Source organism: Mya arenaria, chromosome 5 (assembly GCF_026914265.1).
Source record: "Mya arenaria isolate MELC-2E11 chromosome 5, ASM2691426v1".
Classification (NCBI taxonomy): Eukaryota; Metazoa; Mollusca; class Bivalvia; order Myida; family Myidae; genus Mya; species Mya arenaria.
Genome location: NC_069126.1, coordinates 49,287,679 through 49,313,414, shown reverse-complemented (window position 1 = coordinate 49,313,414; position 25,736 = coordinate 49,287,679). Strand labels below are relative to the sequence as shown.

General features: G+C 37.0%; 1 protein-coding gene across 1 annotated transcript; it reads right to left on the bottom strand.

Annotated features, from left to right (window-relative positions):
* Positions 1-18,713: 18,713 nt before the first annotated feature.
* LOC128235763 (uncharacterized) lies at positions 18,714-25,193 on the bottom strand. The gene is made up of 4 exons (XM_052950561.1): positions 25,125-25,193; positions 19,538-19,696; positions 19,251-19,356; positions 18,714-19,046 (listed from the first exon to the last, which is right to left on the bottom strand). The coding sequence occupies exons 2-4, from the start codon at positions 19,690-19,692 to the stop codon at positions 18,714-18,716; spliced, it is 594 nt and encodes a 197-aa protein (XP_052806521.1). The 5' UTR covers positions 19,693-19,696; positions 25,125-25,193.
* Between the last annotated feature and the right edge of the window lie 543 nt (positions 25,194-25,736).

The window sequence follows — 25,736 nt, the reverse complement described above, 5'->3', positions numbered from 1 at the left end:
GTTTTTCCTTCCAGGCAGTTGGCATTTCCTGATAAGGAACAGAAGGAGAGGATTAAACTGTTAAGGGCTCAAAGGCATTTCTTTGAAGTGCTCAGCGTTGTAGCTATTGAAAAAAGGGCACATGTCCACAATACAAATTAATGTGCCAACGTTACCAGGTAAGTTCCATCAGAAAAATATTGTCGTTGTCATTAAAACGAACAATTGAGACCGTTATCCTTCAAACAAACAGTACTCGTATGAAAGTGATCAGAAAAACTTGTAAATTGATAATTGAGATTTAAAATAGAACGATTTCATTTCATTTCAGAATCCGGCAAAACAGGCAGTGATCATGTATTTTAAGCTGGAAAGTTTTAGACGATTGTGTATTAAAATATTTATGGTCTACCGTTACATAAAATTATGTTCATATGAGTATACTGTTACCTAGAAATATCTGCATTTCAAATTTGGAAGGAACAGGTGGTGAACATAATGCCGTTAGTCATTGTACAATAAACACTAACAAAATATTATAAGACTTATAATGTTCGTACAGTCATAAAATAAGATTTTTGTGTAGACCGTACCCAGCAAATGAGGCTTGTCATCATACTAATAAGAAATCATAACATGAGAAAAAGTAAAAAAAAAACAGTGCGATACCTTGTTGACTACTGCTTATTTCAACTACTGTTGTCACATATATCTTACATGCACATGATTTAAAAGCTGTCTTGATAATGAACTTATTTTGTAAGTACTAAATTGTCTATTGACTGATTGAATGAAGTAACTAGAAAAAAATATGCTGCAATTGTTATGCATCACAAGTTACCTTTAATGTAATGTTGAAATTAATACTGATGGCAGTGCAACACCGGTCACAAATGATGTCTTAGACCACCCAGTGCCTAATCCAGAGTCGGTAGATAAAAACGATGACTTATAAATCCTCAAAGAAAAGACTGCAGGTAAATTTATAAAGACAAAATATTTGCTGACATTTTACTTTGTAGGCTAGTTCTAGAAACATGTAAGAGGCATATATACGCAAACAATACATATACATAAAGCAAAGGTGTTAACTTCGGAATCCGTTACAGGTCATTCCAGTGTTTCATTTGAAGGAGTGTGCGCACTAATCTCTTTATTCCAAAAAAGATGTTGACTTTGCCTGGGTTGGCACCATTAAGGCACGTATATGAGCCCATCCGCATCACCGACTTCATCCGGAGCTTGATAGTAAACGAATGGAAGTTAGTTAGTTTAGAGTCTGCGGTCATCTCTAGGAGTGTGGGTTATATTAAGCAAAGAAGTTAAAATCTGAGAAAATGTAATTGGGTTCAAATATTGAGGTCTATGGACCGGGTTTTGGCAGTCTGCCAGGTTAAGAACTGAGAGTCAGCTTTGCCCTCCGTCTGCAGATAGAGTTGGGATCTCTAATCATAGAAGTACTTGGGGTTTACCTTTACGTTTATTATAATTTGTTGTATTGATAAGTTTTCTTAAGTTAGTGCATACTTTGATAAGATTTACCTCTTGCGTTTTATCTTTATTAAGGATTGTTGGGATAAGAGTGAGTTTTGTACACAGACTGATTTAAACCCCCAAGTGAATTTACATTTTACTGACTGTTCCAAGGCGGTACCCATCAAATGTACTGTGCTGTTTGTTGTGTTTTGTGCTGTTTTTCTATTTTTCTTGTTTGCGATTTTGTCTTCTATGTCTTTGGCGTTTGCCCAGTGCCACTAAACCGGGTATATGTTTAAACTTTTTGCTACTGAGCTTGTTTCTGTAGCTTTTTACATAAATATTACAAATAATGATTAAACTTGCAGGAGATCTCACCAATCCAGTAAGCAGTGTGAGTTTTATAAAGCATGTGTGACGAAGCCTTTTCAGTCACAATCAGTGTAAAAAAATGGACAAGACTTGGACCTACATGAAAATGAACTGGATAATTTGAAAAGAAAAATAATAACATATCTCAAGAAACAGAAGAATCATGTCATATTTGATAAATGTTGACTTATGCCCTTCCATATGGCAAAACTGCCAATTTGAAACTGTTCAAATTCAATACTTTGTCAATATCAGATGACTATTTACCAATAGCAATTTGTTTGTAATAATAATGCGTGTATTATGTGAAATTTTGTATTGCACATTTACCATGCTTTTAGTCTGAAATTCAAATGCTTTGCCATCCTATCATGTTTACGCAGCAAACAAGCATGCGACATGGACATCACTTGTGTAATGAAAGTCTTGGTTAGATACTTAAGTGTTTGAAAATAAATAATAAACTTTTTCAAAACATCTACATCTGAAAAAGAAATTTCGATTGATATTGGTCATCGATTGTTCATGCAAAAAAACTTTCCTTAAAACTGTTCCTGTGAATATCGTTTACAACATAATAAAAAATCACTAGTTTAACTCAACTGTCAATGAAAATATGAAACGTTGCTGTATAAATATTACCACTTAAGGATTTGATAGTGTGAGTGATGTCATTAATTACGGACTAAGGTGGATTTGTCCGTGAATTTGTCCATGTATTAGTAATGAAACAAATTGTCAACAAAGGAGGCTTGGTTCATGCAAGCATGCATTGACAAAGGTTGGTTTGTACCGGCACTCGTTTAAAAAGGGTCCACAAATGTATGAACCAAGGGTATTAACTAAATTTGACTTTATATTTATTCTGAAACATACCTTCTTATCTTAGATTTTGACTTATACTCATATATTGGCCGAACCAAGAAACTTTTAGTGAAACCGCACGTTCTATATTTCGTATTCCAAATTCAGAAAATAAGACTGTTTTATGTATTTTAAAATTATATTAATGCTATGAATTCACATGATAATGATTTCATTATGTGTATGTTTAATATGTAATATATTTACAGATAACAATGTATTATGCAATTGTCAATGTTTTGATAAAGGGTCAAAGTATCTATCAATATTGTAAGTCCTGGTTTTCTAGTGATTATGGTGTCAGTTTCTTCTCATCTTTCTCTACCAGCGTTGGTTTGCACCCACTAAAGGAAAGTGTTTGTTTCATGCACTAATTGTATTTATTTTTTGAAATCAATAATGCTAGAATGACAGGTTTTTCAGATACATCACTGGGAACACTGTTTTCAGTCCAAAGACATGATCAAGTTTTAAGTACCATTAAAAAGAAGTCTGTGCCTGATTAGTCATGGGACCATATAATTGGAACATTAAGGCACATGAATTTAAAAAAAAAAAAAAAAAAGGAGACATTATGCTCATTTCGGTCTGCTTGCTGGATCTACTTTCATTATAAAAATTAAACAACATGCTTTTGAAAAACAAAAAATATATCTTGACTAAGCAGGGTTCTCAAAATGAACCGGCCGCCGGCCTATTTGACCGGTTCAAACCAGATATCGGCCAGCGGTAAATTGGGCTACTGAGATACAATGAAAATTTATTACTCTTTGTATTTACATGTATTTATTGCACTATGTCTTCAGGTGTCGCAGCTGATAATAAGAAGAACACAGAGAAGCAAGCAGACCTTGGAGTTGGCGAAGGAGTCAGTAATGGAAATGCTATCCACCAGACTTATTCACATGATGTAGCTTCAGGTGGTAAAAAATCTGTAACATTCTCTCGTACATTTGTACACTTCCTTGGCCCAGGCGTTGAAAAAGGAGGAGCCAAGGTCGAAAGCAACGCAGAAGGAGAGCTCTGCTACTCGTATGATTGGGGTGCTAGTATACTTCCTTATAATACTACTAAGGCAGCATGTACCCCATCCAAGTTGTTACCTTACATGTCAAAGTGTAATAGCTATCGTATCACTGGCCATGGTGTACATGTACATGATCTGATAACGTCCCGCGATGAAATCCAGGCGGATGGTCGCATAGTGACCACCCCTATGTCAGACTCTATAGAAGTATTCTCAGATAAAAATAGATTACTTCGACCCAGTAACATAGTGCCAATAGGCACTAAAACTATCTTCGAAATCAATAAAGGATTTCGTCGTGTCGAACCAGAGACATGGGAGGAGGGGTTACTACCCCGGGTCAAGGTCCAGTTCCCCAGTGAGATGTATCAGAGTACCCGTAATGAGCCCCAACGTGACTTCAGACTTAAGGCATTTGATGTATACAATGGTCTATTTGCTATGTTTACTTGGAATACTGGCAATGAGCTTAGATTTAGTGCTGAACTAGACTCAGGTCGCATCCCAGTAGGCTCATTCGCTGAAATGCATCAGTTGCCATGTAACAAGACAACGCTCAATCTGGCCAATAAAATGCTCGACACAGTGTGGGGTATTCAGGCCAACATGGCGACCCAACAGAACCGCTCCCCCATCATCCCCCCCATGCCTGTCTTCTTCCGGTTTGCCCCTTTCTATACAGCTAGGGGCCGTGCCCAACGTAGAGCTCAATTTAAGGTTACTTATACATCTACCATTGAGTTCTACTTCTCTCCACGCATGGGGGTTGAAATGTTAATGCTAGGTGACCAAGGTAAACGAATGAATGAACGTTATGTTGATCCCTGGGATAATTCTGCCGCTGATGTACTACGGTACAATCCTGGTGTCCATGCTGAAAACTTTGTCATGCCATTAACTGCTTACATTTTGCAAGAGTCCGCCCTCAGAACCGGAAATGACGCTCTCGTCCCTAAACCCGTTGTCCTTGACGAAGACATAACTATGCAAGCTACTGTTGAAAGTGAGTTAGTCAAAAAAGGTTACGCCCTTACTGATACGGTCATCAATGAGATCCCTGTGGTCAGAAACATTCAGTCAGAGGCCGGTGACGGTAATCTGAAGACAGACGAACGTGAAACTGGACATGACTTACGTAATCCTGAGTTCTATGCTTCCGCTTTGGAGGGCATGGGGTTCAGTCAAGACGAAATTACTCTATTTGACCAAGTACTTGACCTCGAAGCAGACAGTCAAAGTGTGGCGAAAGACTACGTATGGAAAGAGGGCGTATTGACCCAGACATCAGCTGACAACAAAGATGACGAAATCGGTCCTCTCCTCCCCGTCCAAGCCATCCCAGGCATTGATGGTGACGTACGAGTTACAAACCTTCGAGCACTCAGGCCTGCAGAGGCATGGCGAGCCATCGGGATAGAGGACTATCCTGTATGGACTCGCCGAAGGCATGGTTACAACTATAGTTATGTACCGTGGCCCAAACTTGATCAATATGGTACTGTTAATAAAAATCTATGTGACATACGTGATGTCCAAGCTGTCCGTCGTCTGAATGAGGCTGGCATTCTCAAAAAAATGAGAGTGGTCAACAGAGCCGCCATTGTTGGAGATATGGAATTTGATGAAGGGGGTAGAAAGGGGGTTACTTCATTATTTGATATGCCTGCTAGTCAGCTGCAAGAGAGTACGCTTACAACTCCTTTGCAGGTCACAGGTCAAACCTCCATCCAGCAGGTGATGCCCACAGGGGAATCATTTCCAGAACTAAAACTCAGTATCACACCCGAGGACGAAGAAACCATCAGAAAGCAGACTCCTATGTCATACGAACAGGATAGCCAGGCTGATATCTTCTCAGACCCCCCTCGCAAAAAGCCCAGGAAAAACAAGGACGACTAAATGGCAGACAGGTCAGAACCCCCCAATAAAATAATTAAATTTGAACCACTAACATATTATGCAATGGAAACATTCATTAATGCATTTCAATGGGCAGCAGAAGATATGTGGAAAAAAGTTCATTTAACTTCCGGTTTTGACTGGAATACATTAACTAGATATATTAGACAAGGATTAAAAGCAATGAATATTGAAGTTGAAAAAACTCCTGATTTAGATCTTAATGTAATACCATAACGAAATGTTATGAATGATAAAGAAAGTAATGATAGAGTATGCTATCCATCTATAGCCGGCGAAATAAGTTCTGGGTTTAATGGTGAACTTATGACTCCTACTGAACACAAATGGGGGGATGGAATAGACTGGACTCGTTTCAATTACTATAGGGTGGCTATTAGTATGGATAGATATGATTCAGGATTTAAAATCAGATGTCTTGATGCTAGTCATCTTGTCTTCTTTGACTTAGAAGGAAACTTAGTTTGTCAATGGAGAGATGATGGCGAGAACAGATCGAAAGTCGGGTATGAGTATACTGTAGCGATATACATGATAGAAGAAGTTGTTCCTAAAAGACAATTCCGCAAACTAATCGGTAGAATAGATGACCTTACCAAAACTCATAAAGAGGTACTTAAAATTGAAGCGAAAGTAACAGATGTAGGTTCAAAATTAGATACCATGGAAAAAGGACGTATTGATTATCTAGCGAAACAGACTGAAATGCAAAGAGCACTAACTAGTATAGAAACAGAACTAGAACGTGTCGATAAGCAACTCATACCCACTGAAATTCTGCAATTAAGTAGTAGAATTGGAAAACTAGAACATAAGCACGAGACTGACATTGCAACAATACCCGAGCCTGTAGATATGATTAATGACGTTATTAGTCGTAAACGTATTAAAATCCTGACTGATAGGGTGGATGGCATACTTCATCAAATGACTAATTATGATACTAACACCATTGTCAAAAGACCATTCACTCCGTACACTGGTCCTATACCAAAGGCTGATGGTGGTAAAGACCCTAACCATCAGAAGCCAAATGATTTGTTAAATAGGGTTAATGGAATCATTGAACGTGTAGAAGGATTTGTCAGAGAAATGCAACGGTGGACTGACCTATACAATAATCTATCTGAAAGAGTAGACACTTTAGCTGTAGATAAACAAAATGCACCAATGATGGAGGGATGTCCATGTCCATTACAAGCATCCTATACCACTGGTAAACGTCCTTATAGCACACTTTTATAAATTTCAGGTCTGCTCCAGGCTATTGGTACCAAAAATACCCTAAAAAAACTACAAACACCCACAAAAAAGATTGGGAAAAAACAGTTTATCCAGCTGACATCACATCAGGCGGCGGACTTTATTCAATCATCTTAGAGTTACCAGACGAATTTACATCTTTCACTGCTGCATTTCAACCTCAGAAACCACTAACAAAACAGAACGGTGACTACGTAAGAAATAAGACTGGTGAAGTATGTCGGACATACTTCACGTCCGCAGACATTTATGCGAAGGCCCAATTCTGTATACCCACTGTGCAGTACTCAACCCCCGCCAACATATACAACGCCATCGGAGAGTCAGAGAAGAAAGTTGTAGATGCGATGAAGTCGCTGTGCACAACCTCGCCAAGCGTTGTCTCCTGGCACGACGGCCATTCAGATCCCACGTGCTCTTTCCGGGGACTCCACCTTCATGTTCTCCTCCACTCCTATGTGCCGTCCTTTCCAGCGGGCCACTGGCAATTCATGAAGCTAACTCAGATAGTGAAGGAGACCAAGACATTTTACAATGGATTGAAGGTACGGTATCAGCGTTGCGAGAATCTAACTGGCTTGATAGGATACATGGTACAAACACCCCGGCTGCTCGTAGGAGTCAACAACAAAATGCTGCTAGAGAAGCTCCAACAGAACATACCAGAGTCAGATCTCGGCACAGTGGCCACGATGTGGAGGCAAGAGGATCAGGAGGAGGCCCTCTTCGGAGGATCCTGGGTGGACACCGAAGCACCCCCTATGAGCGAGCCATATTCGGGAGAGAGCCCATTCGAGCAACAATTACGATCGCTCCGGACAGTCCCGTCTCCGACAGCAGCTCTGGGTTCCCAACTACAAGTAACGGATCCAGTATATCAGACTTATCAAGAGACTATGAGGGCTTCTACGAGTAGGGCACCCCCGAAGGTCCCCATATCAGCGACCGCGCGGAAAATAGATCACATAATTCAGATGATGAAAGAGTGTTCGGGGACTACCTACGAAGAGGTCCTCGAACACCTCAAAGCCCGCGTACCAGTACCCCTCGAAGACATACAGAGGTGGAGGACAATAATGACCAGCATGAACTCTCTACGAATGCTTCACCAGGCTCAAGCCGAAATGGCAATAGATAAACGACAAACAAACAGTACGTACATAGATACGTTAATCGAAGCCAACTTTGGCCATGACCAAGATCAAATGTCCACCCAGGAAACATGCCGCACATTTATAGACTGGTGCAGGGAACAAAACATCACGCCCGCCCAGTTTATGCTTGACCTCTACCTAATCTTGGGTAAGAAGATCAAGAAGATCAATACCTTCATGATGCACGGTCGTAGCAACGCCGGTAAGACGTACTGGACTAATTGCTTGATTCCACTACCTAACATCGTGGGACAGACCGTGCCATCAGCGGATTTTGCTTTCATGGACTGCCCGGGCAAAGAAGTAATACTCATACCAGAGCTCAACCTTACAAAACCGGAGCAGGTCGAGGAATGGAAGTGTATCTCAGAAGGTCAAAACAAGAAAATAGGTGTCAAGAATAAAGCACCCCAGTTCTTGAACAGAACGCCAGTGTTACTGACATGTAACACCAAACCATGGTGCAATTACTCTGAAGAGGAAGAAGCCATGAGGAATAGATGCCTGATCTATGAAGACCTAGTAGAATCAGAAGTGTTGAAAAATGCAGGCAATCCCAACTTAAGGTTCATGCCGCACTGCTTCGAGTACGTTAAGAACGAATTGGACACAGGCACAGACTTCGGTTATGAGTGTCAGACAGACTCAGATAAAAGGTCCGGAGTGGAAGAAGCTCTCGATGTCTTCATCAAGAAGGAGCTGAGTGATTATGTATCGATTGAAGAATGGATTGAAGCAGCAGCACCTGAGTACTTTGCCAATGCACGTAATCCACCAAACCCAACAAGAGTGGATAGGTACTTAACCTTGGAACCTAGTCGGTTGGAGAATGGTTATCCAATGTCTTGTGTCATCCGGGAGATGACAGAGCACTTGATCATGTGGAACCAGCAAGCTGGAGATTACAGCTTCAAATGGGATAACGACACTTGTATCCTTCTAAACTGCCGTGAGGAAAGGTACAGAGTACAGGACATCCCCGCCGATATAATGGCGAAACTCAAGTACCACAAAATACGTCTTGTGCGGATCTTCAAAATATTTGAGAAAGAAAAATGAAGTCTGATTCAGAAGGACGGCTATCCCGTCAAACAAGCTATCAAAGAGATTATTCACATGATTAGCAAAGTACAAGAGGCACACGAGAAACACTCGAAACGCTTCGCTCCAAAGGTAACTAGTACCCCAGAAATTCCATGTTTGAGCTGGATGGAAGATGAACTCTTGAATGATTGGCCAGAGCCTGCCATCCCTGCCTTGCAAGTAGCCCATGCTCCTCCGACGCCACCTTGGTCACCAATCCAGAAGAAGTCCAAACCAGATGAAACTGGAGGTTGGTACTCTCATTTCAACTCACCTTTGATGCAACTATCTAATTATCTGTATGAAACCTTTATTGAAGATGAAGAAGCGGAGTTTGTGATCCCAGTAAAAAAACCTCAAATGCAACTGACTCAATTTATTAATACACACTATATAAATAAATCCCCATCTGCTGCTATAACATCAAAAATATACTTTCCAGATGCGGAAGCCGGAGCTTGTGGAGACGCTCATCAGACTCATCTTAAGACTGCCAGTCTTTCTCCTGAGGAGGCTCTTAAGATATTTAACCAAGCACTCGCCAACGTACGAGTCTCTTGCAGATCTTGGATCGATCAGTCAGTCAAAACATACCTTGAGATCCAGGAAGCGGAAAATTGTGAAGACCCCGCCGCGGTCGCCATCATTAGAGCCCGTACCGATGAATGGCGAGAGCTGAGTGCCATGGACGCAGACCTTGTGAAGCACTTGGGATTTCAGTGGCTTGAGCTGAAAGAAAAACTCGTGTTATAAATGGCGGCAATTCAGTACTTGGATCCGGGGGACCCCGGGTATCAGGATATGGGCATTCCGGATGTGGAAGAATTTGATGAACAACAATTAGTTTTAGAAGAAGCACTTGATATGTTAGAAATTAATGAACCTAATGTTATTCAAATGCCTGATGTGGATGATCTTATTATGCGACGTTCTTTGTTACTAGTTCTTATTGACGATTACATTTATGAAAGTCCGGAGTTTGATAGACTTATTGCGATATATGGTTTTGCTGACATTGATGAATTGTTTTATCGTTTGCGAGAAATTAATATCTTGCTCAATGTGTATTCTAATGAAGAATGAATTGTATATATGAGATGAATAAATGTGTGTTATGTTCAAATTATACTTGTTCATACAAAAAAAAGAAAAGAAGAGAAAAAGTACCGAGTATTGAACCCTTCGGGGTTTAATACTTGGTACTTTTTTTTTAACAAATTTTTTTTTTTTGCGGGAAAAACCGGTCCGCTGTATATAACGGTACTTAATAAAAATTACGGATGAGAGATACACTCGTCTCTGGACTTTAGCTTTAGGTCGTATGCCAGCGGTAAATTGGGCTACTGAGATACAATGAAAACTTGATGAAAATGAAGTTGGCTTACTGGTTAGAATTATGGTAAGAACCCAAAAGTTACATTCTGTACTTAAATATTTAAAACCGATTGTATCCTGACCTTTCTACAGCGTTCGTACGCCTATGTCGGGTTCTAATTAGTAATAGTACGAATTTTCCGTAATTCGCGCATGCGCACTAACGGTTTCCTGTCAGACCAAAACATCACCAAATGTCAAAGAAAAGGTAAAAAAGATGACTTTTTCGGCCACGAACAGCCACCCGTAAGTATGAATGATCGTTATTGGATATGCATCAATTTATAAAAGACCTGTTGCGTAAGTTTGCTCGATGTTTCTCGTTTCAGTTTATCTTATCGCATTTTGATTTGCTTGCATGCATTTCCGCAATCCATGCCTACAAGGCTATGTTCGCATTTCGATCGTTCTGCTGGTCCCGATCTATGATCTTTAGATTGTACCATTGACAACTATAAATACCAAGGGCATATTTTAGATATCAGTAGTGCAACTTTTCCCCATTTAAATTACGCAAATAACTTCATGAACTGTATTTTTATGGAAATTAATCTACCACGTATAAACTCTAAATCTAGCCCCCATTGTTCTTTCAGATAAAGTGGGAATCCAGACTGATCTTGAAGAGCATGTGTCAAGGTCAATGGTGAAGGCATTTCTCAAAGATATACTGATAGAGGCAGATGAAGACAGTGATGATACAGATACTGACAGTGACTTTTTGGTTTTGGATTTCTGTGAATGACGATTATGTATGATTTGTATGACATTCTGTATGTTGTATGTGATCTTATGTACAAACCCAGCATTTTTATGCAATATTTGCATTGTTGTTCACTTCAAATCTCCTAAAAAAAAACTGTACCCAAAAGTGCTCAGAATTCAGGAAATTGCATGCTTGTTTTAAAAAGAAATTCGGGGGGGGGGCATGCCCCCCTAGAAAGCCTGTTACAAATTCAAAAAGGGCTGTTCAAGTCGAACATTTTGAGAACCCTGCTAAGTCTGATTGCGAACCTTAATCAAAGTGATTTATTTGTTTAAATCAATATTTTAAGTGTTTTTTACCTTAAATACGCATTCCGCAGCCAAAACTTTCTGTATGTAAGAAGACATTTATATTTTGACTTTTGAAGAAATAATATATATACACTTTCCCTAAGCTCTGTATTTTATCTTTACAATAAAATGTTATTTCTTAATACTTAAGTGTTGCAAATAGCTATTAATATTACATGCCAGTTTTCTGGAAAGATAATGATGAACGGCGAGAATTCGGCTCAAATTATTCTACTTTTTATAGGTTCTCTGGTTGGTTAATTCAAATACCATTACATTCATTTTATTCTCATTTGTAAATAGTTTTATTGAAAATGTTCTGTGTTTGTCAGCCGACATGACAGACAAACAAAATGAATTGGCATGTTTAAAGAAATATGTTTTCTTCATCTAAGACAGAATGTTTCGAGCATGTTGCTTGACAAAGGCATCCACATACAATAGCTTCAGCAAGCAGACCACTGAAGGATTGATATCAGTAAAACAGTTTATGCGAATATGGAGGGAGTAACTACCACAAATCAAGATACCAAAGGTTTGTATGTTTTCAAACCACATCAGATATCTAGGAATTGTGTTGTTTGGAATAGTATGTATCTGATCTGTATAATGAGTCTCAGTAACCACTTCAGGTGATATGTTTATCAACTGTTTATATTATGTAAAATGCAAATAAGCTGAACAATTTATGTAAAGTTGTTTTCTGAAGGGTATTTAAGAATCTTTTTACTTCAGTTATCTGTTATGTCAGTCTGTTAGGGTTTAAGGCATTGGCCTTTTATAATTGTTCCTAGTGTCTTAAGGCTACAAATTATTCAGGTGTTTATTTGATATTTAATGTGCCTATTAATTACTATTTACATTATTTCGACAACAAGATTCACAGTCTGTGACACATGTGTCAAAGATGCCAAGAGAAACGGCAAAAACCCAACCTGAGAAAAGACTTCTGTATGAACACAGTATGTTTAGTTTCGAGCAAAAGGAGTACCATAAACACATCCGTAAGGCAAAGGCAAACCCCGACAAGTAATTATCCATCATCCTAGATGGTATGGATCAGGACAAGACCTCTGTACCACACCTTTCAACAACTCCAAAATCAATGTCGGTCTTGTACACTGTTAAGATGAATCTAATGGGTGCTATTGCCCATGGTATTGGTGCTTATGGATTCTTTGATCTTTTTCTTTGGGCACATGGGAGTAATTACACGATCTGTGTTGGTACATTTCTTGTCCATGCTGACCAGCCTCCCAGCAACACTGTATCTACAACTAGACAATAATTGCCCGGGGTCTAACAAAAACAGGTGAATATATTATTCAGTTACCTGTGCATATGTAATTATGTATTCGGCAGAGTGTCAACATGGAGCACAGCATGAAATACATACAAAGCATGCTTCAAGATATACATGTATCATTCGTAAAAATGACATGATTTTGCAACCAACAAAGGACATGAATCAATTGAATTTCCATAACCTGTAAACCCGTACCTTTAGGTTATTTTAGATGAAAGAACTTTCAAAAAATAACACAAAAATTAACCCAATTAAAATATTTATTGCAAGCTAAAAAAGAGTGCATCTTTTATACTTCTATGACCGTGAACTAAATATCATCTACAGGAAGTTATTGTTTTACCTCAATATAAAACACTTTAATAGAAAAGTTACACCCAAGTGCATATTCTATTTTAACCATGCTATGAGTCACATGTGTCAAGTTTGTAAATTAATGTTATCTTTAAAACCTTCTTTGGCTGACTCTACTAAGCTTTCAGTGTTTCGATTTTATGAAAAATTTGCAGATTCATGTTATCTTGAAAACGACCTTGGCTGGCATATTAGGAAAATAATTTTCCCCACCTCAGATCAGTAGATTCAATAATTTAGCCATGCTAGAAATTCTTATCTTGCCCACGGGCGAAGATAAAATGCTCGTATGGAACTACTTTTTAATGGTCATCACATTGTAATTACCTCCCTTGTTGAAGACTGTCGTCTGTAGCTTCATGGAAATCTTGTCTTCGCGCAATATTTAGAACGCTAATTAAGTATTTCTCGCTTCAAATGCAACCATAAAACAGTTTTCACGCACCTTTCAAGAAATAATGCTTCACTCTCCTTAGAACTATTTAAAGACCGATTTGACTATTAACATAATCAGAATCATTGCGCGCACATCCATGACTTCCACGAAATATCGCATATCCATACGCAGTTATTTTCACTAAGCACAAAAGAGTTCCAGCAAAAAATACATTTTTACTTAATTTTGTTTAACTTAACTGAGGTGGGAGAAAAAGCATCTACCATAGCCGCTCGTGTAAGATAGGTTCATCCCGACCCTCGCGCAGGGTGTTTTGCGTAACATCGTTTCCGCAAAACACCTTTCTTCCGCAAAACACCCTACACTCGGGTAAGAATGAACCTATCTGACACTCTCACACGAGTTCAGCGCAATATTGTACAACACTCGCCCTCATAATTGTGATATTAGAAGAACAACGAGTAATACTTGCGTTTTATGCTGATGTCCGTTCTTTTGATCTTGCTCGGAAGTGTCATTGCCTCTTGTATAATATCAGATAAGACCATTGCGAATGCGAGTTAATTTAAGAGCTAACACAGCAGATGGTACAAGCGCATTTTGAAGTGTATGTATGAAAAGATCTGTTCTTAACTACGACACAAAAAAAATCTCTTTTAATCTTTACTTTAATGAAATTACCTTTCACGGAACTGAACGATATGAAAAAGTTAATTTGTTAAGTCAACTCTATTATAAAGCTGCACTCTCACACTTATCGGTATACAGTTCTTAAAACTTTTTTATTTCTCGTCTCAGAAAGAGCAAAATGTTGCGTAAAATATCGGCAAACTAGTAATAAAAGATTGCTGACAAAATATCATATTGCAGATTTTCACATTTCTGTTCGAAAAATAATGGCTAAAACCGTTACTAACAGTTTAGGATAAATACAATCTGTCTGAACCCTCAAATATAATAGTAAAAACAAGAGCTGTTACAGAAACAGCGTGCTCGACTATTCTGTCGCTTTTTAGTATAAGGATTGAAAAGTTTTAGTAATGGATCACTGTAAGATTAGATTTCATTTGGTTACATGGAAAATTTTAACAATTATGTTTGGTGGTTTACCTCTTGCGTTTCATCTTTATTAAGGATTGTTACATTAACGATTTTAGACTCAGACTCAGCTGAGAATACTTTATGTCGATGATGCAAGCGGTATTTTTCCATGATTATGTCAGCTGGTGCTCGCACGTGCCGTTACATCACTGACAGACGGAAATAGACCCGACAGTTATATTGTTTACATGTTTTCAATTACATTATTGATACTGATATCGTGCATTTCGTAAAACATAATTTACATGCTGATCATATACTGAATAATTTATCATTGAGAACTCTTTAACGAAAATACCTTAGCAATGAACTAGAAAGTCGATATAGTATAACGTTGTTATTCTTTTAGGGTTTCTTAAAAAAAGACCCTCATGGACAGAGGCTGCCTCGTACGTGAAAATTGAGAGCTTCTTTTCGGAGAGATGAGAGGGTGTTGGGTTGAAAAAAATTCAACTCAACACCGGGCAAAGTGGTAAGAAGTTGCCACATTTGTACGTTTGATAGTTGAATCAGACTATAAACCTTATTTGTACATGTGTTTTTATTGTTATTTCTTGTTGAGACAGCATGACACGAAGGATAACTGTTCATAAGGTTTATATTTTGCATGCGGTATTCAACACAGTTTTCAACAATTTTATTATTAGTAACAGTTACGTAACATGGCCATGCGGAGCTGTATAACTGCCTCATAATTGTTCCACTAAAACATACTGTACTAATTTAAAATATACATGTATCAACTTGTTATTGAATGGGCAAATGAATGAAAATTATTCTTAAAAAGTTATTTATTAAAACGTTTAAAAGAATGCTAATAAGATATATTGAAACAATTACCAGTGGACATTCAACTTGGTAAGATTAACTCAAGTTAAAATAATTGAAAGTAAAACACATCATGTTGTTATATTTCAGTTTATATTTCAGTGAATTTACAGGGCCACGTTCTTCGGAACAATGCAGAAAAAAAAATGTCAGATGATTTAATTGTTGGATATGTTTGTGTATTTTACTCCGCTTTGTGTGTACATACTGTTCAGGCTAAGCCTTTTTATTTGCCTTACAAAGAGCTCAACAAATCAACGAGCTACTTGGCAAAGCTCGAAACTGTGTTATAGTTAACAGTGTTGTGTAAACGTCATTACTGTTGTTGTTTTTTTAAACCTAACTCCTCTTGCATTTAAATGGGTACATTTACGATCTACTGTGTCTCAGTGGAACTTGGTTTATTTAATCATAAACCACATAAGAAAATATTTCAAGTTTAAAGGGTAACACTGATGTCGTTCATGAACAATGGGGACCAGTATTAAAAGCTACGATTGTCTGTCTATTCGCTTCAGTTTTGTCATCATTGCTAGAAAAAAACTTTCTATAATTCGAACTTTCTGTGTGATTTACATTTGGACATTTTGTGGAAATTAAATCTAAAAGTGTTTGTAGCACAATGACCCCCGTCAATAATAATTCAACTTTGGTACGGTCACCATTCTCCTCTTTAGCAACTAAGTGATTACAATGTCATATTTTTACTGGAGCTTCATTACCGTACCGGCAGGTGTCGATTAGATATTCTGAGAATAGATGGAACAGTTAATCGCTTTAGAATATGCTAAGAATGGCCCTAATTATCAAAGGATATGCGTTTTTCTAAACTCATTCGTTACTTTGTACCATCAAGATATCGATCGGCTAAGGTCTACCGCTCATGGCTATTTTTCTTACAGTCCAGAAATAAGTTTGATAATCTTCTTTACTAAAATCCTATTTAAGGGGATTGGTCTCGTTAGTTGTACGTTATTGAAACTATTGATTGACAAGCTACTTTTTGTGGCGATAGCCAGTAAAGCACTTCGATTGTGATGTGAATGTATCGCATGGTATCGTTTAACTTTTAAAGGGTAGTTAGTAAATACTTCTGCAATTGGGGTTAATTGTGAAGTATTAAACACTCCGCAGCTTCAAAGTGGAAGAAAGAAATTAAGTTAGTTTAGAGTCAGCGTCTATCTCTAGTTAGGAGTGAGGGTTTTATTAGGCAAAGTAGTTAAAATCTGAAATTGCAATGGGTTGAAATCTTAGGACCGGGTTTTGGCAGTCTGCCAGGTTAAGATCTGAGAGACAGCTTTGCTCCCGCTAAATAGAAAAAATAAATTTGCAAATAAATATAGCTTACAATAAAACTTGTATCAGCGGACATCGTTGTTGTGACTTTTACAAGTAAACGATTGAACGGCTTAGTTATACGACGCGAATTGGAGTGAGTGTGCTACATCTTGTTAAGATTTAGTAAGTGCTTTTATAGTGTTCTAAATATTTCCATCTAATTAAATTATATGGTTTTTCAACAGATACCAGGATCAGTAATGATCTCATGACATTATTCTGAATTCTAGGTATTAAAATTTTAACACGAGTTATTTTGAATTTGTTTCGTAGTGTTGCTAGTAAATAAATGTTGTTAGAATATAAAATAGGTATGTTTATCAAGAATTGATACCGGTACCGCCTTGGAACGGTCAGTAAAATGTTAATTCACTGGGGGTTTAAACCAGTTTATGTGCACAAACCTCACTCTTATCCCAACAATCCTTAATAAAGATAAAACGCAAGAGGTAAATCTTATCAAAGTATGCATTAACTTGAGGAAAATAATAAATAAAACAAATAATAATAAACGTAAAGGTAAACCCCAAGTCCTTCTATGATTAGAGATCCCAACTCTATCTTCAGACGGAGGGAAACAATTCATAGCACATAATGCAAAAACTATTTACGATGCAGTCAATGTAAGAAACTATAAGTATCCCACACAGTCTACCTTATAAAATGAAAGGTTTAAAACTGTATGATCATAGAGTTTCATAATACAAAGCATCATTGTACTAAAACTAAAATAGAAAATATTATTAAAAACAAATGCGACATATTTGCTAATCTTTCCATCCAAATGATTTTAAAATGTAAAATATTTGAAGAAATATTTGAAGAAAATGAAGTCACATCCCAAATCACTCCGAGTCAGCCAAAACGTGTTCGCAAAAAAAGGTTTTAAAGATACCATGAATTAGCAATATCTTCATAAAAAATCAAAGCAATGAAAGTTTTGTTATGAAAGGATGCTATAATTATATTTTGTTTCAGGTATTCATCTTCAAAAAATAGAAGGCAAGTGCTCTTCAAATTTTGCCTTTATACCCAAGGATTAAATATAATCCAAGTAATTCATTAAGTCTATCTACCCAATTACCTGCTGGAAACATTTTAAATTTAAGGTAATGGTGAATTTGCACATTCTATACAGCACAATAAGGTGGCCGGAGCAGGTTAAAGGTCCTTTCTCTGTGGAACTCTAATTGTCAATGCAGGCGCCAATGAAACAAATACTGCAAGAATATAATGATACAGTAATAAATTGCAAACGAAAGATTCTAGTCGGAGCATCAGTATCAGCGCCTTAAAGGTACAATACAAACATTCGTTTTCTCTTATCTGTCATCTCATCCCCTTTGTACGTTCTATATAAGTCATGTGTTCTTAATGAGAAAGTCCTCGGCATGCAAACAGGTGAACGATTTGTTTTTAATTTGTGAATGAGAATAACGCATTTTAACGGATACTGGTATTGACTAGGTGAACAGGATTATGATATTTGAAGTTAAATGGTAGAGCTCTGATACATTCTAAAAGAGTAAACTCGATTGTGCAGTATAGGAAAAAGAATGAACATGGTAAATTAAACTAAACTAATATGTAATTAGTGTATGTAACATATAAACGGGATAAAATATTCGATAATAGTCATACATAGTACATGTGGAAGTAGCCCAGAAGCAGTAAGTCTGTGTTGTTCTAGGTGTACAAAGAAAACAAAGAAGAAATGCATGTAGTCCAACAGGATATTGCTCTCAAACAAAAACCATATGAGGAGACGCCCACTCAACAGTAACTGGTGTACTGACATTCAATAACGTTAAACTTAATCAGCTATGCTCTAATGAAACCAATCTTAAGAATTGTACAGCAGCAGTCGTCGCCGGTGTCTGTGCTACGCTGTTGTCCAGTGGCTGGTTGGTTGTACGTAGTGGCTGGCCATTGCTGAGGTGCCGCACTACCGGCCGCGATCCTTGCTAGGCGACCTGCGAACGCTTTCATCGGTGTGGTCCAGTAGTTTAAAATCCATAGATGCCTGTATGCCATGATCTTCGAGACTGCGCGCTGTTGTCCACCTATAAGGATACTGTTTGTCACCAATAGATCGTGGCGGACCGCACTGATCTCGAAAAATGCGTTGTAACTGTCCCCACACATGGCATCGTCCTAAAGTACACAACACATTTTTAAACACGAATAATGCACTTCCTTAATATTACTTTTTCCCTGTTTGATTTCAAAGTCATTAACATACAAATTCTTTTAAAACTGACACATGCATACATCTAAAGAAGAAAGGATACTTGAGGTGGACTTCAATGCTTCAAATAGGCACGCATTATCATTACCAATCACACACAACTTACTTACCTGTATTATCACCTTGCCGTTGAGCTCATCGGGTGAAAGGAGAAAGCAAAGAGACACGAGGGCATCCGTCTCCGCCTCCGTCAACATGTAATATCGTTTATAGTTCCTAAAGACAAACGTCATCATCTTCATATTGGTCTTATTCAATATTGATAGTATTGCTTAAAGACCAAGCTTAAATTTGTAACTGTCAAACTCATCGAATCACTTATTATCATCATTAACTCGATCAATATCATCAACTTAATCACCGACTCAATACGCATGGGTACCTTACGATGGCTTACCTTAGCTTGGTTAGGTTTGCTGTAGCGCTCATGTCGAGAATGACACAGATACAGTCAAGATAGTACATGAGGCTCGCTTTAGGGTCATCGGGGATCGTCACCGTCCTCCCAAATTCCTTCACACCAACTTCAGTACGTCCCAGTAATGCTGCCATCTTTCTGAATAAGTATTACAAATGTATTCAGCATTCTTCAAAGGGCTCTTCACCGTGTTAGTTGTTGGTAGCTAAACGTATTTGTTCTTCAAAGAGCAACATCATCTGCCCATATATAGCCTTATCTTTTTTTATCAGTTAAGACAAGAAACCAGGCTGATTGCTGTGATAATTTAACCTTAAAGCGTTTTGAGCGACAGTATCAAATGGTTTCTCTCAATCAATTATTGCACCATTGAGCATATTGATACAGTACCATGTTAAAAAGGCACCATGTAATGCTGCATCATGTAATGCTGCACCATGTTTGATAAAAAGAAAATTTAAAAATAAGCTCTTTACCATATGTAAATTGTCTGCACCTTATGTAATATTTTTTTATGCCATGCACCATTTGTAAAACGATTCTGCACCATGTATACACTTTAAAAACCAAAAAATCGGAATTGGTGATATGGTGTATTTTTACACGTTGTGTATTACAAGTTAAGAGGAGGGGCCGTAAACTTGACTCAGCTTGTCCGTACATATATCCGTCTGTTTGTAGACCTAATCTTGTGCAAACTGTATCTCCTAAATCCACGGCCATATTAGCATGGAACAGATGTATTTGGTATTAAGAAAACTTCGTCTTATTGTCCATGTATGCATGGTCGTTCTCGAATAATCTAATGTTCATAAAATTACGCGCGCTTCAGGTTTGAATGAATCTGCACAGGAATAGATCATAATAATACTGATAATACATGTCGATGGTAGTGTTGGTCGAAGTACCTTTCAAAAGTTATTGATTTTTATTACATATTAGATTCTTATGCGTACTTTATCTACAAAAACTCCTCTTCGGATCTAGATGAAACTAAAAAATAGTGAATGACGTTTCTTATCCTATGCCAAAGTCGTATCCGGTTGTGAATTTTCTAATAATGATTTTTTTTTAATATTCCAAAATCAGTTAATAATCCAGTCTTTTTATTCTTCTTCTCGCTTTTGGTTATATTCCTTCTTTTCGGAAAGTAAGGTGTGTTGTTTTTGTCAGTTTACTTATTCTTCGTCCATTTTTTGTCGGAAGCAGATGTCGTAGACTTCTGGAGAAAACTTATTGAAACTTCAAAGAGAGGGTAAAGATGACAATGCGGACTATATGACACGTTCTATGTCAGCTTCGTGCAAGCCATAACTTGAATATTATCATAAGCCGACAAAGTGTAATAATTATAATTCTTCGCCTAAATGTTACAAAGTAAACTACCCTTGTACGTTGAATGTTCTTAAAATACGTTTGTACAATGTCTAACGTGGAATTACGCATATGGAATAAAACTTTGAAATTGATAGTTGATTAGAAAGCAGAAATTTTATCTTTTGATAATAGTGCTATACTGCTTATCCCTAATGCAATTGAATTTTTCTTCTCAGACGTTTTTTTTTTCAAAACATGAATTAAAAAACTACAGGAAACTGTTGAATGCCACTTTGAAAATTGGTATATGTTTACATTCATTTATACACATGGCATGCATTTTAACTATTAGGCACTTTAGTGAACGTTATGACCCCTTTTACCTTAAATGTCTCAAATTCATGTAAGCAAAATATGAATTGGAATCTAGTTTAGATAATTGAATAGATATGTATGTTAAGGTTTGCGCCGTGCAGTAATTGTTCCTTTTGGACACATTTTGTTGATTTTATTCTCCCGGAAACATTTGAGTACGATTGCGGCGCTTTGAATACAAAACTTCTTGTTCTTATTTTTCAACCAGTATATGTCCGAATTGAATAAAACTTTGATAATAGATTTATGGCAATATACAGTTTTGCACCTTGACAGAAGTTGAACTCTATAGAGGCAAAAATGTTTAAAGTTGACTCCCCTTTCAATGGCAATATGTGTCAAGGGCATGTTCAAAAACTATTGAAAGGAAATAATTAATCTTTGAAGATGTATAAATGACAATGTGAGTCTGTTACCACCACACTAATTCATTATATCCCCACAAACGAAGTTTGAGGGGGTATATAGGAGTGAGCTTGTCGGTCGGTCTGTCGGTTTTCATGGTTTCCGGACGATAACTCATGAAAGGCTAAACAGATTTGAAAATTTTTTGGTACACAGGTGTAACATCAGAAGATACAGGTCAAGTTCGATATTGGGGCTGGTTGGGCAAAGGTCAAGGTCACTGTTACTAAAAATAGAAAAACGGTTTCCGGACGATAACTCATGAAAAGCTTGACAGATTTGAAAAAAAAATTGGTACACAGGTGTAACATCAGAAGATACAGGTCAAGTTCGATATTGGGGCTGGTGGGGCCAAGGTCAAGGTCACCGTTACTTATAATAGAAAAACGGTTTCCGGACGATAAATCATGATAGGCTTGACAGATTTGAACAATTTTTGGTACACAGGTGTAACATCAGAAGATACAGGTCAAGTTCGATATTGGGGCTGGTGGGGCCAAGGTCAAGGTCACCGTTACTAAAAATAGAAAAACGGTTTCCGGACGATAACTCATGAAAGACTAGACAGATTTGAACAATTTTTGGTACACAGGTGTAACATCAGAAGATACAGGTCAAGTTCGATATTGGGGCTGGTGGGGCCAAAGTCAAGGTCACTGTTACTAAAAATAGAAAAACGGTTTCTAGACGATAAATCATGAAAGGCTTGACAGATTTGAACAATTTTTGGTACACAGGTGTAACATCAGAAGATACAGGGCAAGTTCGATATGGGGCTGGTGGGGCCAAGGTCAAGGTCACTGTTACTAAAAATAGAAAAACGGTTTACGGACGACAACTCATGAAATGCTAGGCAAATTTGAACAATTTTTGGTACACAGGTGTAACATCAGAAGATACAGGTCAAGTTCGATATTGGGGCCAAGGTCACTGTTACTGAAAATAGAAAAAACGGTTTCCGGACGATAACTCATGAAAGGCTAGTTTTTCTTGTCAGCAGTGTAACTTCTTAATTACCCAACAGATTTAAATAAAACAATACATGCATGATAAAAGAAGATGCAGTGTGCAGTAACCTTGGAGTTATGGCCTCTTTTCAAAGAAATGGATTGCCATTCCTGTGTCCAGGCGGCATTTGGGGGTATTCGTCACTCCTGTGACAGCTCTAGTTACTCTTGGTCAAATTGTTGCTGATTTAAAAACCTCAGAATTGCTTAAAAAAAGTTATACCAAGGCAATACGTTCAAAATTTATGAACGAATTGGACGAATTACCTACAATTACCCCCCCCCCAACACCCTACATGATCAATATGGTTACGAAGGTAGTGTTGATGCTGATTTATGTGGATGATTTTGCTGCTACTGCTTCTGCTATTGCGCTTTCCATCTTCACAATTGAAAATATCCAAAATCAAATCCCGAATATTTTGGTTCATATTTAACAGATGGTTCAGAATAATTTTACATCTAGTGCATTGCACATAAAGGTTAACAGATGATGCATAGTTTTTACACGGCTGACTATTTTCAAATAGTTCACATATTCTGCAGTTTTATGACATTCAAATGATTAAGCGTTTTAAATATGGCGCAGATTGTTTTATATGGTAACGTTACACACATCGAAGTTACAAATAGAAAGTCATTTAGACCAAAACAATGTTTACCGGCAATATAACATCATCTATATTAAATTTCCTGTATAAATCGCCTATGTTAACCTTGCTGTACATAATTATTTAATGATTTAAGCGACGTACATGATAGGTTTATGCACAACGCAAAAATGAAAACTTCCTGATACGTGATTTAACCTTAAATATTCGATAGCCGATAACCTATACCATATATCTGTGTATTTCAAGAGTATTAGCAAATACTTCATTTAATCTTATATGATTATAAAATTTCGATTTATCACATGAGGAAATGTTTTTGTTTTATATATTGTGAGATATTCAGTTGTGCATGTATGTGAAATTTTAATGATGATTTTAAATTACATTCTGATTCCTATCTGCTGTGTCTTTAATTATGTATTCACAAAAGAGTCAGTCAATATGAAAACCCGTTATATTGAGTAAAATTTCTTAAAACACAGTTACATCGAAAAGCACACTATATGTAAGAGTATTCATTGCCCATTCCTGAACGTTTAAAAGAAACTGTTGTTTATTTAACCCAATACACTTTTGATTGTTCGTGAATGTCCTTGTTCCAACATGGAACATTGCCTTACAACGTGACATCATCAATGGTTGAAACACGCAAGTACAACATCATAAACTTTAAAATATAGGTATACGTATAAAGTGTTTACAAGCGTCAAGAAATCTTTGCGGGACTATACTCGCTTGTCTTCGGAAAAACTTGGACAATTCCACGGAATTTCATTATCTAGGATACAGAACACTAAAAATTTCTTATATACAGTGTATGTAGGAAAAAATTGAACGGTGTCCAAAATGTAATCGATAAAATAACGTTTTCCAGCGAAGAAGTACAAACAATGCGATAAAAAACGAAAACAACACAGGTACAGCAGGGCTAATGAATGTACAGCAGGTTAAATGAATCACAAACCATTCAGCTTCAATATCAACAAGAAATATAGCCAACGGACTAATAATTAATGTCAATCATACGTAGGTATCCGGTCTGAATAGAGAGAATCTGACCAGAGTGTACGAATGTAAGCCGGTTACGAGGCTTCCCAGGTAACCTCGATCAAAGATTGCCCAAGGGATGGATTTTACGGCCCAGACAGGAAACACATGATTGTATTGTTTCTTGCATACCTGAATTTTACAGTTTCTTGAGAAAAAAACAGACGTAGAAAATGCATTTTTCTACATTTCACTGTGAAACTCACGTGTTGACGATTATTCATTTTTATTTTAAAGACTTGCATACATATATTTTAATTGCGCTGAATTGAAATGATAATATGAACGTTTCAAATAAGAATAATGATAATAAGTAGCGCGTAGTAGAGCGTGTCTCATCTGGCAAGAGTGTTGCTAGATTGGATTTTCCATCATGGCTAAATTCACCGAAAATGCCTGGTGTGCACGAAATAGAATATCCATGTATAACTAAACTCTTTAAAAAAATTAAACTGATTTATGATTGATTAAAATATGTTTTGGGTGAATTCTATTCTAAATTTCAATATAATTATATACACTACAATTATACAGTACAATTATTACAGGTTTTCTCAGAGACTGGCTCATTAATACTGTTCATACGATTCCGATATGTGATGCACAAACGGGTTCAGTATAACCAAAATGCATTATGAACATTTTAGTTATAAATCGATTTAATTTGACGTTTAAAAGAAAACGATGTTTCAACAAAACTATTTCTATTTGGATTTAGTTGATAAAAGAAAATGTTAATTAATATCATCAAATAATAAAACAAGTGAATGGTTAATATCGATTAAAATCTAATGTGTTTACCTTAGTTATGTGCTGTCTTGTCCCAAATGAAATAAATAAAAAAATGTTAAAGACAAAGTTAAATATTGTGACTATATGCATGTATTCACCATTAAAAACTCCTTACAGTTTCCACACCTTCCTCTTTCGGTTTTATCTTACCGCCTCAGTTATTATCAGTAAACTAGATTTCAGCACAATCACACGAATAATAAGTCTACCCCTCGCTCAGGGCCTTGACACACCCAGATAGAGCCAAAGCCTGCCGACGGCATGCACCACTAGACATCCGTCTAAATCACTCCTGCTAAAAGATCCAATACAAATATTGAATACTATCTAAACTGTAGTCGGGTCATTTTTAAACGTTGAAAACTGACCAATGTTATAGATGCTATTTATTCATTTTTTGGATTTAAGTTAATAACATTTAGTGTAATTTTGACTCAATCTGACCATACCAAGTCAAGAGCCATAACTCTGCTGAAACTAGTCAGATAATTAAATATCTATTGATAAAGTATATTTATTACATGTCGATAATATTTCCTGTAAACTTATTTTAAATCAAGAAGTAGCGCTGTTTAGCTTTGCTGTTTCATTAAAGCTACACATCAGATATTTTGCTCTAAA